Source organism: Giraffa tippelskirchi, chromosome 2 (assembly GCF_054371585.1).
Source record: "Giraffa tippelskirchi isolate mGirTip1 chromosome 2, T2T-mGirTip1v1.2.pri, whole genome shotgun sequence".
Lineage (NCBI taxonomy): Eukaryota > Metazoa > Chordata > Mammalia > Artiodactyla > Giraffidae > Giraffa > Giraffa tippelskirchi.
In genome coordinates, this window is record NC_137276.1 from 9,258,811 (window position 1) to 9,277,888 (window position 19,078).

The following is a 19,078-nucleotide window of genomic DNA, read 5'->3' on the forward strand; positions in this document are numbered from 1 at the left end:
ATATGATCCCTGGTTTGGGAAGATCCCCCTGGAGTAGGAAATGGCACCCTACTCCAATATTCTTGCTTGGAAAATTCCATGAGCTGAGGAGACTGGTGGGCTACAGTCCATGGAGCCACAAAGAGTCAGACACAACTAAGCGACTGAGCACACACATGAATCTCTAATACATTTAAAATGTAATTTAGGTCTTTATTAACATGAAAAAAATTAAAAAATGGAAGATTAGGAATTAAAGCTCATCTGATTTATAATACTATAATCATAAATATTGTATTTAATTATTTTATAAAACACAGCATATGTGTTCTAGTTATATTAAGCAATTTGTGAATCAAAAAATAGACCACAATTATCAGAAGCTGTGTAAACTATTAATGAAAGGGTTCAACTTTAAGTGAGACACATTTCTCTTATGTGCTAAAAGAAATGCCATCTAATGGCTACATATGTTGTTAATAAATTAGGAAAAGACTGATAAAAGTTATATATTGTACAAGTCCTACTCCGAGAGATGGTGAAGGACAGGGAAGCCTGGCATGCTACAGTTCAAGGGGCCGCAAAGAGTCAGACATAACTTACTGACTGAACAACAACCTCATGTCCCTAACTTCAGAGTGAGTGATTTATAAATGAACAAACTTTATATTAGTTTTCACTTCAAAGAACTAAATTCATCAAAATACTAAATGAGTGTAAACCATCCTTTTTCATCTAAAATATTAGATGAAAACATTTAATTTTCAGAGTGAATTCATTTATTTTTTAGAGGCAAACAGATCACCTTATAACACATATATGATAGGTATAGTTTCTGAAAATTAAGTCTGCCAGAGAGAACGTAATCTCCTTGATTTATGTGCCTTAATGCTTCAATGCAGAATCCTGGCATTTCATACTTTAAACAGCAAAGGGCTCTGGAAAGAAGAACCTGTATCAGTTCGGAAAAGGAGAGAGTTCCTTCTGCTTCCTGGGTTGACTGAGATAAAACAAAATGACTTCTCTCATTTTATATCAAACATTGAATCTGAAAGTAATAAGCCTAACAGAGAACATGTCAGTTCTAATTATTACTTTTCTATCCACAGCTACAATGTGACAGAACACAAAAGTAACAGCCCCAATGTAAACCAGTTTTACACATGCCAAACATCACATTTCATTTTTTATCTGAAATAAACAACAAAAAAGGTAACATGGTGATTTGAAATTAAAGGTTGCAAGTCTTAAGTACCCAGTTTTATAAGAACAATTAATTAGAAAAAGAAAAATTATCAGTTACATATTCTAAGCACTTTGTATACTCCTAAACATAAGGTCTTTGTAAAAATTACAAGAGTACTCCAATCAAACATATATAGTAAAAACTAATGAAATGCTTTAGAAAGCCTTAAAAAAATCTGAACATTTAAGCAACCCAGAAGTGTATGTGAATTTCTTACAAAAGTGAAAAATATGGGAAACAAGAATAATTTATGACCCTACCACATTCAATCTTAGTGTACAGTACCAGATTTACAGTAACAGTACAGTAAAACGAACACTGAGGTCACTTTATGCAAGTAAACAGCGATCCTCAAATGACATTAAATAGTTGCTTTAACTCCTGGCGGTTTGGCTTTGTAATAAATATGTAATAAATATCTGTAGTACTTTGTACATGTTGAGTGCTTATCTTTCTCCATTTGAAAGTCCTTCTCCAGAGTCATAATGTCTCAGAGGTATCCCAGAGGGTGGGGAGTTGGGACGTTGCAGCAAGTCCATTAACAAAGCAATCTTATTATCTATGTGCTCCTGGAGTTTATATATTCGCTGATCAATGTAGTCTGTAAGTTTCTTTTCCATCAGTTCCATATTTTTAGAAAGAATCTTTTCCAAGTAGGAACAAATGGATTGCTCTTCCAGTCTAGAAATAAATTTAAATAATAATGTAACAATTTTCCTTAATATTATAACAAAAACAACCAAACTATACTACAATAAAGTAGCCACAACTTTGAAATTTGTCTCCACAACTATATTCTGTCTCCTTGCGACATATTTCCAACACATACCCAACAGGCAACCACAACCCTGAATGCCCAAAGCCTTCTTATTTCTTTAATTCATTAAACATTTAAGCACAAAGTGAAGTGAGAATATAAAAATGAAGATGATAGAACTTCTACCCTCAAAGAACAGATTATTCGATAGAAACGGTCTTTTTTTATTTTTAGCTCCAAATCTAAAGTCATCTTGTGAATTTTTTTAAGGTCTTCCAAGTACTTCCCTAAGCAATGCTACAATTGAAATAGTTGTGTTTTTTTTTTTTTTTTAAATCCACACAACCTTACTAAATTACTAGAAGCTTCTATGGACAACTGTGTACAGGCTTTTATGTGGACAGATGTTTTCTTTTCTCTGGGATGAATGTCCAGGAGCGTGACTGCTGAGGCACACGGTACCTATATATGCTTAGTTATTAGAAACTGCCAGAGTATTTTTTAGAATGGCTGTAGCACTTTACATCTCCATGAGTAATGTATGAGAGATCCTGTTTCTCCACACCCTCATCAGAATCTGGTATTGTCACCATTTTATACTTTTTATTTCAGCCATTTGAGTAACTGTGGAGTGGTATCATGTGGTTTTAATGTGCCTTTCCTTAATAGCCATGAGGTCAACAGCACATCTTTTCATGTGCTTATTTGCTTTTGTATATCCCCTCTGGTAAAATGTCTCTCGATGTCTTTTGCCCATGTGCTAGCTGGATTTTTTAATGTTGAGTTTTAAGAGCCCTTTCTATATTTTAGATGTAAGTCATTTACTGGACTTGTGATTCGCAAATTTTTTCCCCAGTTTGGAATTTGTATTTTATTCCACTTCACAGAGTCTTTTTTGTTTGTTTGTTTGTTTTTTAAAAAAGAATTTCATTTGTTTATTTTTGGTTGTGCTAGGTCTTTGTTGCTGCATGGGCTTTTCTCTCTAGTTGTGCTGAGTGGGAGCTACTCTCTAGTTGTGGCACAGGCTTCCCAGTGTGGAGGCTTCTAGGGCACATGGGCTTCAGTCGTTGTGGCTCCCGAGCTCCAGAGCACAGACGCAATAGTTGTGGTGCAGGGGCTCAGCTGCCCCGCAGCATGTGGGATCTTATCAGATCAGGGGTCAAACCCTTGTCTCCTGTACTGGCAGGTGGATTTTTTACCACTGAGCCACTGGGAAGCCCCCAGAGTCTTTCACAGAACACTATTTTGCATTTTCATGGGGTCCAATATATTTTCAATTATCCTGCTTTTCGTGTCATATCTAAGAAATCTTGTCTAGGTTCCCCAAAACTGTCTGCTGTGGATTATTAGAAAACTTCCATAGCTTCATGTTTTACACTTAGGTCTCTGATCCATTTTGAGTGAAGTTTTATATAAGGTACGAGGTTTGGGTCATAGTTCACTTTCTGCTCTTTGGATATCCATCTGCTCCAGCACCATGAGTTAAAGAGACTCTTCTTCCTTTATTGAACTGCTGTTGCACCTCTGTCAACACTCAGCTGAGCACACCTGTGGGGGTCTATCCCTGAGCCCTCTATTGGGCTCCACTGACCCCTGTGTCTGCCCCTCCACCATCACTGCCCTGTCTTGATACCCTCGCTGTAGAAGACTCAACACTGGAAGAGGGATTCCGCTCACTTCATTCTTCTTTCTCAAGGTTGTCTTAGCTATTCTTCCTCTTTTGCTTTTCATAGAATTTTTAAAATAATCCTGTCTATATCTACAAAATATTGTGGTGAAATTTTAGTATGTATTGCATTAAACCTTCATATCAATGGGGAGAACTGACAACTTTACTGTATTAAAAACTGAATCTGTAATTTAACAGTCTCTGAAAAAGAAATATCCAGGCCCAGCTGGTTGCACTGAGGACTCCTATCAATACCAAACATCTTAAGAAGAGATAATGCCAGTTGTACACAATCTCTTTTAAGATGTGGAACTCATTTTATGAAGCAGTATTATCCTCATAGGAAAAACCAAAAACAGGACAAGAAAAATACAGACCAGTATCTCTAATAAATTAGATGCAAGAATACTCAACAAAATATTAGCAAATCAGGCCCAGCCTTGTATAAAAATTACAGCCCACAACTAAGTGGATTTACTCTAGGTATGCAAGGTGGGTTCAAGTTTTGAAATGAATGTAATTCACCATAAGAACAGACTACAGAGAACATTCATGATCATATAAATGGCCATAGGAAAAATATTTGACAGAAACCTATTCATGATGAAAGAAATTCTCTGATAATTAGGAAGTAAGGAAGTCTAAAGTATTAATGTAATTTAATACTTTTAAACTATTAGGTTGGTGCACAAGTAATTGCAGTTTCACACTGTTGAAACTTGCTGTTTGATAATGGAATACATTCTTAAATGAGTGTGGTTATATTACACATCATTTTAATGTGCACTCTCGCTTTATGATTTTTTTGCTCATGACTTATTACTTGTTGTGTATTTTATATTTATATTAGGTTAGGGAAATGATGTTAGACAAAAAGCAAATTCAAGCCATTTTCTTTACCATCTGAGACACCAGGGAAGTCCTTTGAGGGATTTTCTTGTTCGAGTTCAAAATGGGAAATAAAGCAGTAGAGACAACTCCCAACATCGACAACACAGTTGGTCCAGGAACTCCTAAGGAATATATGGTGCAGTGGGGATTCAAGAAGTTTTGCAAAGGAAACAAGAGCCTTGAAGATGAAGAGCACAGTGGCCAGCCACGGAAGTTGACAGTGACAAACTGAGAGCAATCATTGAAGCTGATCCCCATACAACTATACAGCAAAGTTGCCTAAGAACTCAACGTCGACCATTCTATGGTCATTTGACATTAGAAGCAAATCGGAAAGGTGAAAAAGGTGGATAAGTGCTTGCCTTGTGAGCTGACCAAAAACAAAAAAAATATCATTTTGAAGTATCATCTTCTCCTATTGTATGCAATGATAACAAACCATTTTTCAATTGGATTGTGACGTGTGATGAAAAGTGTATTTTATAAGACAACCAGTGATGATCAGCTCAGTGGCTGGATTGAGAAGAAGCACCAAATCACTTCCTAATGCCAAACTTGCACCAGTAAAAGGTCATGGTCACTCTTTGGTGGTCTGCTGCCCATCTGATCCACTACAGCTTTCCGAATCCAAGCAAAACCATTACATCTGAGAAGTATGCTCAGCAAATCGATGAGATACACCAAAAACTGCAACACCTGCAGCCAGTATGGGTCAACAGAAATGGCCCAATTCTCCTCAACAATACCTGACTGCACATCACACAACCAATGCTTCAAAAGCTGAATGAACTGGGCTACAAAGTTTTGCCTCATCCGCCATATTCACTTGACCTCTTGCCAACCACCACTTCAAGCATCTCAACGGCTTTTTGCAGGGAAAATGCTTCCACAACCAGCAAGAGGCAGAAAATGCTTTCTAAGAGTCTGTCGGATCCAGAGGCACAGATTTTTACACTACAGGAATACAAATTTATTTCTCGTTGGTAAAAATGTGTTGACTGTGATGGTTCCTACTCTGACTAATAAAGATGTGTTTGAGCTTAGTTATAATGATTTAAAATTCACAGTCCAAAAATCACAACTAAGTTTGCACCAACCTAATATTGAAGTCATTTAAAGTATCAAAGACTAATGTTATCTTTCCTTGTCCTTCTCAAGTAAGAACCACTTTTTTGTTTCAATAACTTATTAAACGCCTCAAACTGAATGCTCTTGGAACATTAAAAAAATTTCAACCAATAGAACTACCTCATTTTATATGTAATGAAAGTATAAATCCAAAGATTGAAATAGTTAAGTCAGGACTATGATTAGAGTCCTGAATTCCAGTGCAATATTTGGACACATTCCATTTATATAAAGGATGGGGAACATACTAAATAGCTATCACTTAATCAAAGCAGGACTGGAAAAAATTGGAATTATGAAATCAGAGGATAAGAGGCTATATACTATAAATAATCAAGAGCTGAAAAATGTTTGGATGACTCCAAAATTAGCCTGGGTCACACATGATCTATAAGGAAAATCCATTGCAATGTTCACTTCATACAATCAGGCAAACAGTGTACACATCATGGCTACCACAGCTCCTCTCCATTCATACAGGTAACTCTCTACTCTGACCCTTGTCTGCTGCTTATACTCCTCCCACCAAATGCCTGAGAGGCGCTTGGCACCTCCTGTTTACACATTTCTTTCAAAATAACGTATTCTACTCCCCAGAATCTTTCTTTCCTCTACGTGTGTCAATGGTGAAATGTCAAAGCTCCTACAGTCTCTCCGGAAACAATTTCAGGCAGAAGCTACTGAAACAAACGTCTTTCCTCCCCTTGCCTCCTCCGCCTCCCCCACACCCCATCTCGACCACGCTGGTCTCAACACTTACGTGACTCCCCCAGCGCCTCCGCCGGGTTCAGTGATGCTGTCCTGCCACTTGGGGCCGGGGCCCACCCGGAGATGGCTCACCTGACCACACAGATTCTGCAGAAAAGGCAGCAGCTCGGAGTTAGGGATGTGTGAGCTGTCACTTGCTTTCTTTGATAAGAAAGAAGATACTGCATTCTTCAGATCATTCTCAAGAAGAGAACGGCTTTGTGGCACAATTTTACACTCTTGGAGGCTGCTTGTACGTCCTCCACCAGCTGGCCGCGTACTTTTTTCAGTGTTAGCTTCCGAGTCCTCAGTCGCGTTTCCAGAGGTCAACCCAGTTCTGAAAGGAAAAGGCGTGGAGGATGACCTGTCGGAGGCTCCCGGGGTGGATGAGGGCTGCAGTCCCATCGCGTGCTTGTGTCCCGTGTTCCCCAGGATCGACCGGAGCTGCTCTCCGACGGCGACACAATTCTAAGGAAGGCAGATAAGGAAACAGCAGGCACATTCATGACAATGACAGCTAACTCTGGAGTGACCTAGAGTCAGGCGAGGTGCCTTCTTCCATCTGAGCCTCAGAACATTCACATGGAGCAGCTACAGCCACTGTCGTAATACTGAGTTGAGGAGAAAAGACTAAAGCTAACCTGGCCAAGGGAACACAGCTAGTCTGTGGCAGACCTAGGACTGGAATCCCGGACACCTAACTCCAGAGTCAGGACTTCTACTCATGTCAGTGTAGTTTTGCTGAGGAAAATCTTCAAATAAATACAAGCATACTTAGTAAAATTGCACAGGCATATTTTAATGTTTCCACTACAAAGGCCTCTTTAGTCTGTGGTATTTTCTAATGAGTCACAATAATTGACAATTTTCCTAGAATTAAAAATCATCTGCCCACTGTCACAAAGGTAGGCCACCCTAAAGAAATACAATTCGTTGTCACTGGAAGATAGACTAGATAGTTACTTGCTTAAAGTTTGATGTTCTACTTGTATACTTAAAGTCTGAATATTTTTGTGACATTTTCAATGATTAAAATGAGCTAGCTACCTTTGGGCCATGTCTGCTGTAATAATTTATAGGATAATGATTATGTTTTGTGGCCTCAACTCAACCAGCTAGGCTATATTCCTTCCTGAGAAGACTGGCTCACATCTGATAGGAGGTTACACTGTCTCCTATAGAGAGGCATACTCTTGTTATGTTCCTCAATTTTTCCACAAGAGAAAAGCAAAACTACCTCTAGCCTAGCTAACTGTTTCATTATATGGTGCCATCCTAAATTCTACATCCAAATCTCTACTAGAGATACTTATCGGGGACTATCATCTAACAGTAATACTATTGTTCAATACTTTGTATGAGAGACTAAGACAAGTATTATTCAAGATTAGGTGAGGACACTCAGTCCATCTATTTTCTGGATATTTGAAAAATGATTCTTGGATTAAGTGAGCCCCAAACTTATTCAAAAAATATTTTCCAGAAATCTACTCTGTGTTAGGTACTGTTTAAGGCCCTGGAAATAAGCCAGTGAACAAAAAACGAAAATCACTGATCTCTGGACAGTACAATCTAGGCAGCAGGGAGAGATAGACAGCAAAGAAAGAAAGAAATCCTGTGGATGGAGACAGTGATACTTTAGGGAAAATACAACAGGACATATGAATAATGAGAGCCAGGGAAGTTGGTGTGTGGGAGCAATAGAGCCCCCATGGAACTTCTACTGAACTGCCCACTGGAGAAACTCCCTTTATAACAAAATCTTACCTTCTTCTATTGAATGCAAGTTTTAAGTAAATATTAAATTATCCCTAAAGAATGATGATTATATACAATTATATTTATAAAATTTAAAAATTAGACCAGTCTCCTTTGGTGAAAAGAAACTTTACTCAGTCATAAAGGCAAAACTTGATTATTTTTGGTGGTAGCATAATTTTGATACTACAAGAAAACTTTATCATAGAAAATGGAAAATTCTACAAAATTGCAATTACATAAACACTGGACTCAAATGTCAAAACTGTACATGACAATTAATTTGCCAGAAATTTTAATTAGAAAAATCTAAATGCAATTAAGGCATCTGCTATATGAGTTTTTCTTTTCTGATATATCATAATATTATTATAAGAAATTCACTGATCATAAAAATTAGTCATATTCTTCTAGAGAAAAGCTCTTAAGGTGATTACTTTTTACTTTCTATTAAATGTTGAGAAATTCACAGGTTAGTCTATACAACAGTGCAGTAAATGAACCAACTTTAGGTGCTGGTGGCTATTCTTCTATTTCTTTTGTTTGCCTTTATTCATTTCTTAATTTTCTTGAGCTGTCATATGTTGCCTTGCAAGGGACATCAAACCTTTTTTAAAGTAGGCAGGAAAATATGTATAAAATGATTCATATGTACTGATTGTTTAGGGCACATGTCATATGTTATTAATATGTGGGAAAAAACACACAGCAGGCTAAAAATCATGAAAGCATTTATGTAGAATTATGTCCATATACTTGTACACGTATATTTAATTTCATATATGTATACATATACTCCAAGATTTCTGAAAAATTGTTTATGAACATCTTGTAGGATTTCTGAAGATTGCCTTTAATTTTTTTAATTATAAAGAATGTGTGTGTATAAGTATTACTTTGAAAAAGCAAGAAAAAAGATTTTTTAATTTTTTTAAAGATTTAAAAGGTAAACAATAAAAATCTTGAATAACTGAATATATTTTCTTTGAGAAAATATATTTTCTTACAGCTTTCACTCAGATAACTTTAAATGACACTCATATAACAGGAATTTAGAGGCAGAATTCCTACTCAATTATTCTAAACTGCTGAAGCAAAAACAGTCAGTACATTTGAACTTCAGAACAAGAAAATAAGAAATCACTTAAATAAAATTTTTCACAAAGCACAGGTGAAACAGGGAGAGGCCAGTAAGCTGCTCCCAGGTCCTTCCTTTCACCTTCAGGACAGGCCCTGCCCCAATTAACACATGAAGGTTCTAAAGAGTATGTGTCATTACACCCCTTCCACAGGAGGAGGGGTTCTGATCATGAAACATTCCTACTTTATACTCAACAGATAGTTACAGAGCTCATGTGACACTTTACATCTTATCACCTAACCTGGTGGCTCAAATAGTAAAGAATCTGCCTGCAATGTGGGAGACCTGGGTTCTATCCCTAGGTGGGGAAGATCCCCTGGAGGAGGAAATGGCAACTCACTTCAGCATTCTTGCCTGGAGAATTCCATGGACAGAGGAGCCTGGCAGGCTCTAGTCCTCGAGATCGCAAAGAGGTGGACATGACTGAGCAACTAAACACTTTCATCTTATCTCTATTCAAACTGACTCCCTGAAGATCTCTAAGGAGTACCTGTTGATAATCTGAAGGGCATATATATTATGTACTTACCTGGAGCCATAAACAAGACAGCCAGGTCCTATTTGGATGAAGTTTATATATTAGCGAGATAAACAGAACAATACATGAATAAAAACAAAAAGAGTCAAGAAAGCTCTGATGAAAATATGATAGAGATTTGGAGGAAGAGGCTAATTATTTTAAACAGGGTGGTTAGGGACAGTCTCGCTCAAGATGGAACATTTAAGATGAGGCTGAAAGAACAAGAAAAGGGCAGACTTGCTAAGATCGGGAAGAGGGGATTCCAGCCAAAGAGACAGTTAAGAGTGCAGAGGTCCTGAGGTGGGAGCACAGGTGGACATTTGGGGAACACACACCTCAGAATGTCTAGAGACGAGCATCTGAGGAGATGCGACAGGAGATGGTGTAGAGAAGGGAACGAGATGACAGGGTGAGGAATCTGGATTAACTGTGGTGTGAGGGGAAGCAGTTCGGGGACGTTACACAGGGGAAGTCGAGTCTGATGGACCCTCTGAGATCATTCTGGTTGCTCTGTGGAAAGGGAGCGCTGGAGCAGGAGCATCCGTTAGGAACGGCCTGAGCTATGCAGGTGAGATCACTGTACCAGAGAACGAAGAGGACGGACTCTGTTCCTTTTGAAGCTCTCCTTTCCGAGGTTTCCAAGATCATCACCAGCTCTCCTGTTCTCCTGTGTCTGCCTGTCCCTCCAGTGATACTCCTACTAAATTAATGATGGCAAATCTCACAGAAGTTATATGATTTTTTAATTTGTATTTCTTGTCTTAAAGTTTCACACTTAAAATTCAATACTTTCAAATTAAACTCCTTCTTCCTCCCCAAGTCACTCCCTCTGTTGTGTTCCGTGTGTATTATTAGTATCAGCATCTTCAAAACTTTAGTTTCTCATTGGATTGTTTTTCTCCCACAAAACTCATACTAAGTTATGGTCAAGTCCCACCAGTACCACTGTTGTAGCATCTCACAGCCCAGCACCAGGTTCCTCCTTCAAGTTTAGGCCCTCTTTAACACTCATCTGGATGAGAAATAACAGATGTTTTCCATCTTGCAGCCTCACTTCCTGCTGACCCATCTTTACATGTAATCAGTTCAGTTCAGTTGCTCAGTCGTGTACAAGTCTTTCTGACCCCATGGACTGCAGCACGCCAGGCCTCCCTGTCCATCACCAACTCCTGGAGTTTACTCAAACTCATGTCCATTGAGTCGGTGATGCCATCCAACCATCTCATCCTCTGTCATCCCCTTCTCCTCCCGCCTTCAATCTTTCAAATCAGTCAGCTCTTTGCATCAGGTGGCCAATTATTGGAGTTTCAGCTTCAACATCAGTCATTTCAATGGCCACTCAGGACTGATCTCCTTTAGGATCGACTGGTTGGATCTCCTTGCAGTCCAAGGGACTCTCAAGAGTCTTCTCCAACACCACAGTTCAAAAGCATCAATTCTTCAGCGCTCAGCTTTCTTTATAGTCCAACTCTCACAACCATACATGACCACTGGAAAAACCATAGCCTTGGCTAGACGGACCTTCATCGGCAAAGTAATGTCTCTGCTTCTTAATATGCTGTCTAAGTTGGTCTTAACTTAGGAGTAAGCATCTTTTAATTTCATGGCTACAGTCAACATCTGTAGTGATTTGGGGGCCCTCCAAAATAAAGTCAGCCACTGTTTCCACTGTTTCCCCATCTATTTGCCATGAAGTGATAGGACCAGATGCCATGATCTTAGTTTTCTGAATGTTGAGCTTTAAGCCAACTTTTTCACTCTCCTCTTTCACTTTCATATAGGCTCTTTAATTCTTCTTCACTTTCTGCCATAAGGGTGGTGTCATCTGCATATCTGAGGTTATTGATACTTCTCCTGGCAATCTTGATTCCAGCTTGTGCTTCTTCCAGCCCAGCGTTTCTCATGATGTACTCTGCATATAAGTTAAATAAGCAGGGTGACAACATACAGCCTTGACGTACTCCTTTTCCTATTTGGAACCAGTCTGTTGTTCCATGTCCAGTTCTAACTGTTGCTTCCTGACCTGCGTACAGATTTCTCCAGAGGCAGATCAGGTGATCTGGTATTCTCATCTCTTGAAGAATTTTCCACAGTTTATTGTGTTCCACACAGTCAAAGCCTTTGGCATAGTCAATAAAGCAGAAATATATGTTTTTCTGGAACTCTCTTGCTTTTTTGATGATCCACCTGATGTTGGCAATTTGATCTCTGGTTCCTCTCCCTTTTCTAAAACCAGCTTGAACATCTGGAAGTTCACCATTCACGTATTGCTGAAGCCTGGCTTGGAGAATTTTGAGCATTACTTTACTAGCGTGTGAGATGAGTGCAATTGTGTGGTAGTTTGAGCATTCTTTGGCATTGCCTTTCTTTGGGATTGGGATGAAAACTGACCTTTTCCAGTCCTGTGGCCACTGCTGAGTTTTCCAGATTTGCTGGCATATTGAGTGCAGCACTTTCACAGCTTCATCTTTCAGGATCTGAAATAGCTCAACCGGAATTCCATCACCTCCACTAGCTTTGTTCATAGCAATGCTTCCTAAGGCCCACCTGACTTCACATTCCAGGATGTCTGGCTCTAGGTGAGTGATCACACCATTGTGATTATCTGGGTCATGAAGATCTTTTTTGTACAGCTCTTCTGTGTATTCTTGCTACCTCTTCTTAATATCTTCTGCTTCTGTTAGGGCCATACCATTTCTGTCCTTTATTGAGCCCATCTTTGCATGAAATGTTCCCTTGGTATCTCTGATTTTCTTGAAGAGATCTCTAGTCTTTCCCATTCTATTGTTTTCTTCTATTTCTTTGCACTGATCACTGGGGAAGGCTTTCTTACCTCTCCTTGCTATTCTTTGGAACTCTGCATTCAAATGCGTGTATCTTTCCTTTTCTCCTTTGCTTTTCATTTCTCTTCTTTTCACAGATATTTGTAAGGCCTCCTCAGACAGCCATTTTGCTGTTTTGCATTTCTTTTTCTTGGGGATGGTCTTGATCCCTGTCTCCTGTACAATGTCATGAACCTCCATCCATAGTTCATCAGGCACTCTATCAGATCTAGTCCCTTAAATCTATTTCCCACTTCCAATGTATAACCGTGAGGGATTTGATTTAGGTCATACCTGAATGGTCTAGTGGTTTTCCCTACTTTCTTCAATTTAAGTCTGAATTTGGCAATAAGGAGTTCATGATCTGAGCCACAGTCAGCTCTCAGTCTTGTTTCTGCTGACTTTATAGAGCTTCTCCATCTTTGGCTGCAAAGAATATAATCAGTCTGATTTTGATATTGGCCATCTGGTGATGTCCATGTGTAGAGTCTTCTCTTGTGTTGTTGGAAGAGGGTGTTTGCTATGACCAGTGTGTTCTCTTGGCAAAACTCGATTAGCCTTTGCCCTGTTTCATCCTGTACTCCAAGGCCAAATGTGCCTGTTACTCCAGGTGTTTCTTGACTTCCTACTTTTGCATTCCAGTCCCCTGTAATGAAAAGGACATCTTTTTGGGGTGATAGTTCCAAAAGGACTTGTAGGTCTTCATAGAATCGTTCAACTTCAGCTTCTTCAGTGTTACTGGTCGGAGCACAGACTTGAATTACCATGAGATTGAATGGTTTGCCTTGGAAATGAACAGAGATCATTCTGTCATTTTTGATATTGCATCCAAGTACTGCCTTTCAGACTCTTTCGTTGACTATGATGGCTACTCCTTTTATTCTAAGGGATTCTTGCCCACCGTAGTAGCTATAATGGTCATCTGAGTTAAATTCACCCATTCAAGTCCATTTTAGTTTGCTGATTCCTAAAATGTCAATGTTCACTCTTGCCATCTCCTGTTTGACCACTTCCAATTTGCCTTGATTCATGGACCTAATATTCCAGGTTCATATGCAATATTGCTCTTTACAGCATTGGACGTTGCTTCTATCACCAGTCACATCCACAAGTGCGTGTAGTTTTTGCTTTGGCTCCATCTCTTCATTCTTTCTGGAGTTATTTCTCCACTGATATCCAGTAGTATATTGGGCACCTACCAACCTGGGGAGCTCATCTTTCAGTGTCCTATATTTTTACCTTGCCATACTGTTCATGGGATTCTCAAGGCAAGAATACTGAAGTGGTTTGCCATTCTCTTCTCCAGTGGACTACATTTTGTCACACAAAGCTAAAAGACACCCACAAACTTTATAACAGCATTCAAAATCCTCTATGATCCAGCCCCAGTCCACTTGAAGCTTCTCCTATCACATCTTCACTCCAGAGAAATGAACTTCTATTCCTTTCCTAGCTACATCCTACTCCTTCCAGCACTGAAGATATAATATGAACTATTCTCTATCTCTTAAGTTGCATCTCTCCAAATTCACTTGCTTAATCCCACCCTTTCTCTTTAAAGGCCCAGATAAAATGCCACTTTCTTTAATAAGCCTTTCCTAGTCTTTCTCAACATTCCCCACTTACATGCCCTGAGTTCCTTATTAAGTCTACAGACATCTTTAAAGACAGGTTGTAGACTAATTCACCTTAGAACTTTCTAAAGTAATCGAAACAGTGCATTATTCAAGAAAAAGGGGCTAAGTAAATGCTTGCTGAATGAATGAGCTAGAGAATTCACAGAAAATTGTGAAGTTTGTAAAAACCATTTTTTTCCCTGCAAGATGCAATTTTTACTTAAGTCAGTAAAGATAACAGGGAAATCAGTAATAATAAAAGCTAAAAGGAAAAAATTTATGTCACCACATGTTGTAATAAAGCACTATCATTTAAAGAATTGTAATGGTTTCTGGAAGAAATCCATTCCTACTCACCTGCTGCTGGAATCTCACCATATTCATCAACTGCTGAGCTCCAGGTGATAACTTTGACCCCATGGACTCCATGATGGTTTGGACCCTCTCCAGGTCTATCCTGGACCCTAGAGCGGGAGAGCCTGCTGAAGAATGTGCCAAGATCGGCCTTACGTGTACCACAACTTTACTGATGAATATGCAGGTCTTTTCACCAAAGGAGAGCAACTATTAGAACACAAAAGACCAGGAAAATTAATAATGGTAATAAAAACAACCATTATTTAAGGTCATTTCTTGTAAATATTGAAGTAACAGTGAAGCATTCAAAAGTCTAAAAATTAACCTCAAGTACATTTTAAAGTTTCTCTAGTCACAGAAAAAAAAGCTATAAAGAACTACATCAACTTTAAAGTCTTTTTGCAACTAAAAAAATTAAGTGTAAATAATGTTTTACTTAATAGTTTAAGGAATTAAAGATAAACTATTCCAATCTGAGTCCTTAACATACTGAAACTTGCCATAATATTATGTGATATTAAATAAGACTCACTAGAAGCCCATGCAAAGTGTTGGCTGATAGTTAATACAGTTCAGTATTTTAGAATTTAAAGGAATTCTAAGAGAATGTCCAGATGACTTAAGAGAGCTCAATAGTTTGCATATAGAAAAGGTGAGTTCACAATGATTTTCTAATTTGTCAAGACAGTAAATAAAGGTCAATGTGTGAGCCTAGTTCTTCTGACTTCTCTCCCAAGAGCTTTTCCAACGCTTTATGCTGCCTCATTTTGTTCATGCTTCTAAACCAAGATGTTTCCTGTGTGTTGTGGGACTGCAAAGTAGCAAAGCGGAAAGCAAACAGGATTTAGAATCAGACAGACCTGAGTTCAGTGAGGGCTATGCCTGGGTGACCCTAGGCAGATGCCAAACTTGAGTCAGGGGTAAAATCAGTTCACATAGTTGTGATAAGGATTGTGTGTTAAAATGTCCAGTATATATCACTGAGTGAGTGCTCAAAGATATGCATCAGTAACTATCATTTAACTTTCATATACTATTAAAGGTACTACTGGCCCAGAAGAGGCCTTAATACAAACCCAAAGATTTTCTTAAATGAAATTCTCTGCACTCCCTGGTACTTCCACAGCACAGTTATAAATCCCTTTCACCTTCAGAGACAACAAACCCATACATCACATAAAGACACAGGTGAATACAGGTCCATGATCTAAAAACAGTGTGGCAACAAAGATGTGACTGTCATCAGCAGGTGAGTAAACACCTCATGAAATGTATACACCACATTTCAACTTCCATATTATTCTTGTTCTGCTTTTTAATCCCCAAACCTTTCTCAGGAGTGAATGTGGTGCCTATTTTCCACACCGAATCAACTATTATCTGTCTTGCCCACTATAATATTATCAATGTGATGGCTTCATTCCAATTTATTTCATAACTGCTAATTCCTAAATGTCAAGTACCATAGCTGTCATTAATAGGCATTCCAATATGTGTGGATGAATGAATCACCTGATTTAAACAACTTTAGAAGCTATTAGTATATACACCTAAACAACACCTTTGCTCTTCTGTAATAATCAGCACCAAATTTTAGAGATAAAAACAATCAATTCAATAATTTATTTTCTTCATTTCCCTAATATTACCCATAAAGTAGGTCCAAACAAAATGAAGACACTGACTCAAGGTTACTCTGCTAGTCAGCAAAAGAGCCTACTTAATAACCACGGCTTAAGGTTTCCAGCTCTATGCCCTTTCCCTACACCGATGACATCCGTAAACTTCACTTTAACCAATATTGTCCATGCTGAAGACATCAGTCCAATTCTCTTTAACTTTGTGTTACCCTTGTCTGAAAATTCTCTAATTATATTTTATCTTTCTAAATATTGGAGGCCAAAACTGCATGTGCTTTTTTTTGACACCTAAGTTTCATAAAAAGATAAATCTTTTAAACTTACATATTCAAGTAAATAAACTATAAATTAGTTAAAAATTTTCTTTTTTTAATCACAGTGTTTGGAGGCTTAAAAGTAAAATACCACTGTATTATCAACAGTACATGTCATGACATTGCAATGTAATAAATGTTCAAATTTTAAAAGAAAAATGCATAACTTTTTAGAAAAGAATTTTTTTTTTTTTTTTACAGTTTACTAAGTATTTCTGAACTAGAACTAGGGACCAAGTTGGACTAACTATTTTACCAAATCAACAGAAAGTAAGTGTATATATAGTAGAAAAACGACTATAGTTTTCAAATTAGTTAAAATTTAGGAATGACTTACCTTTATTTTACAAGCATGTGTGGGAGACTCCAATTTTAGATATTTTTTGTACAAAGTAATCTTTTCATGTTCACTAAAAAAAAAATTATAAAAAGTTTCATACATTATTATTTATAATAGTTACATTTAAAAATAAAAGTTTCTAGGACAATATTTAAATCCTGAAATTCAGTTTTCCTGGTGAGACATAAACAGTTGGAATTTCCTGTGGAGTTGCACTCGATATCAAAACACTATCTGCCACTTACTAGCTACATGAGAAAATTAAATTATACCAACTGTATAATCATGTAGCACAGAGCACACCATAAAGCTCAAGAATATATCCATTATATACAACATGCACGGTTCACATTTCGATTCATATTAAGGAACGATTAAGACAGAATCTTCGTAAGAAACTGGGGGGAAAAAATCAAAATGTATAATAATGGGTTAAGTATGCTGGTATGGCAGTCTTAAGTTCATGCACTATTTGTCAAAGGTTTCCTACAGGAAAATGTTCAAAGTTCCAGACTGGTAAGACAAATTAATTTTTGGAAAACAGAGCCTTGTAAGTTAAAGGAAACAAATGTGAAACACTTACAAGAGTTTCATTCTAATAAAACTCTTTCACTAACTAGCTATGATATTTTACCAACTTCTCTCTCTTCCATTAGCTCTCCATTTCCACATTTATAAAAGCAACTAGGCTGCTCTAGACTGTCTTTAAGATCCCTAAAGGTCTAAACGTCTACGTCTGCTGGTATGTTTTTATCTTCTCTCTCCTAGTGTTTAGCACCAATGTCAGAGAATCAACAAATACGGCAAAAGCTCAAGAAAATAAAACACTACTTCAGAAGAACACTTCCACATGCTTAAGTCACAAACCTGTTATCCAGAACATTACAAACATTCTTGCCCCTACTGGTTCCACAGTACTCCTCTCCTAAGTACACTTCCATATTTCTTGCTGAACTTAAAATGCCAATAGAAACGATTTCTTCACCTCCATGAGGGTCACATCTCAGGTAAAGGAAGCAGGGGTTTTCATCTTGGCCGTTCAGGTTCCTTTTCAAAATTACCAGATCCTGGCTGAAAAGAAAATGAAGACTATACCTATAGTTTTCTGAACACTGTCATTAACCTAGTTAATGGGCCACAGGGTTGACATATTATCCAGTTCACTTACGTCTGCATTTGGAGTCCAAGTGCACTCCAAAACACTGACCAAATAAATGCTCAATACAGAAGTCATGAGGAAATGCTGCTTTAGACGCAAGGATCTCCACTATTTCCCCTTGACTTCTATCTACAGTTAATGAAATAGATTTACTGGGCGGCTAGCATGAAATTAAAAAAAAAAGGTTAGAAGAAGTGTGGGGGGGTCGGGTAGGGGGTGCAGAATGGAATAAAGGGCAAAAGTGTGCTATTTTAAAAATCAAGCTTCTGAAGATTTTCGACATTTGGATTTTTTTAATGCCTATTTTGGTAGACAGGAGGTTTTTGTTTCAGGCTAAGAGCCTGGTTCTGATCCCGACAAGGGGCCTCAGGAGCCGACGAGATGGACTCAAGGGGGGGGTGTGTGAAACGCCGCCTCCCGCTCACCTGCCCCTCGTCCCCAACATTCACACACGAGTCCCCTCAGCTTTCCCGCGGACGCCCCTCTGTCCTCCCGCCACCCGGGCCCGGCCCTTTTGCCCTCGCCGCCCGCACAGCCCCGTCACCCGCTCGGCTCCCGCATTTCGGGCGCAGACCCTCTCCCCTCAGGGTCCCCGCCTCCCCTCGCGGCTCCCCCAGGAGCGCGGCTGTGTCCCCGAGCACAACCCAGTCCCCGCCGGCCCAGCGCACCCCGCGGCGGGCGGCGCCAGCAGCTCCTCCCAGTCGGCGTCCCGGGAGCCGAGATCATCCCGGGTGAGATGGAGACTCTGAGCCAAGGCTCCGCACGCCGCATCCCAGGAAGAGGCCAGGATCGGGCGCTGGGTCAGTGGCCCGTGTACAGTCTCGGTCTCCATTCGGCCACCTACGGACCCGGCCGGCACCGGAACCTCTCTTTATAGCTTTTTAACTTTCGCCAGACCAAGGAAGGTTAAGGGCAACTTCCGGCTCGGCCGGCGGCAAACCTGACAGCCGCTGTTTCCCGGCGGTGTCGGGAAGAGACCAGCGACCGTAAACAC

General features: G+C 39.1%; 1 protein-coding gene across 4 annotated transcripts; it reads right to left on the reverse strand.

Moving 5' to 3' along the window:
- Positions 1 to 171: 171 nt before the first annotated feature.
- On the reverse strand, positions 172 to 19,078 carry LOC145539409 (ATPase PAAT-like). 4 transcript variants are annotated; one of them, XM_081573453.1, is made up of 7 exons: positions 18,753 to 19,078; positions 17,793 to 17,996; positions 16,923 to 16,995; positions 14,632 to 14,838; positions 6,431 to 6,885; positions 4,552 to 4,664; positions 172 to 1,906 (listed from the first exon to the last, which is right to left on the reverse strand). In XM_081573453.1, the coding sequence occupies exons 1-7, from the start codon at positions 18,914 to 18,916 to the stop codon at positions 1,845 to 1,847; spliced, it is 1,278 nt and encodes a 425-aa protein (XP_081429579.1). In that variant the 5' UTR covers positions 18,917 to 19,078; the 3' UTR covers positions 172 to 1,844. The 4 variants fall into 4 exon arrangements, 3 of the variants coding, with proteins under 3 accessions (XP_081429579.1, XP_081429578.1, XP_081429580.1); XR_014077774.1 differs by lacking the exon at positions 4,552 to 4,664 and having other exon boundaries at positions 6,431 to 6,754; XM_081573452.1 differs by lacking the exon at positions 4,552 to 4,664.

What these genes read in the sequence shown, in the direction of transcription:
- LOC145539409 (XM_081573452.1), bottom strand. Translation starts at nt 18,916, where the DNA reads ATGGAGACCGAGACTGTACACGGGCCACTGACCCAGCGCCCGATCCTG. An exon ending in CACATGCTTGTAAAATAAAG is followed by an intron (nt 14,839 to 16,922) that starts GTAAGTCATTCC and finishes GTGTTCTAATAG; the next exon opens with TTGCTCTCCTTTGGTGAAAA. An exon ending in GGAGGCGCTGGGGGAGTCAC is followed by an intron (nt 1,907 to 6,430) that starts GTAAGTGTTGAG and finishes ATTTATTTCTAG; the next exon opens with ACTGGAAGAGCAATCCATTT.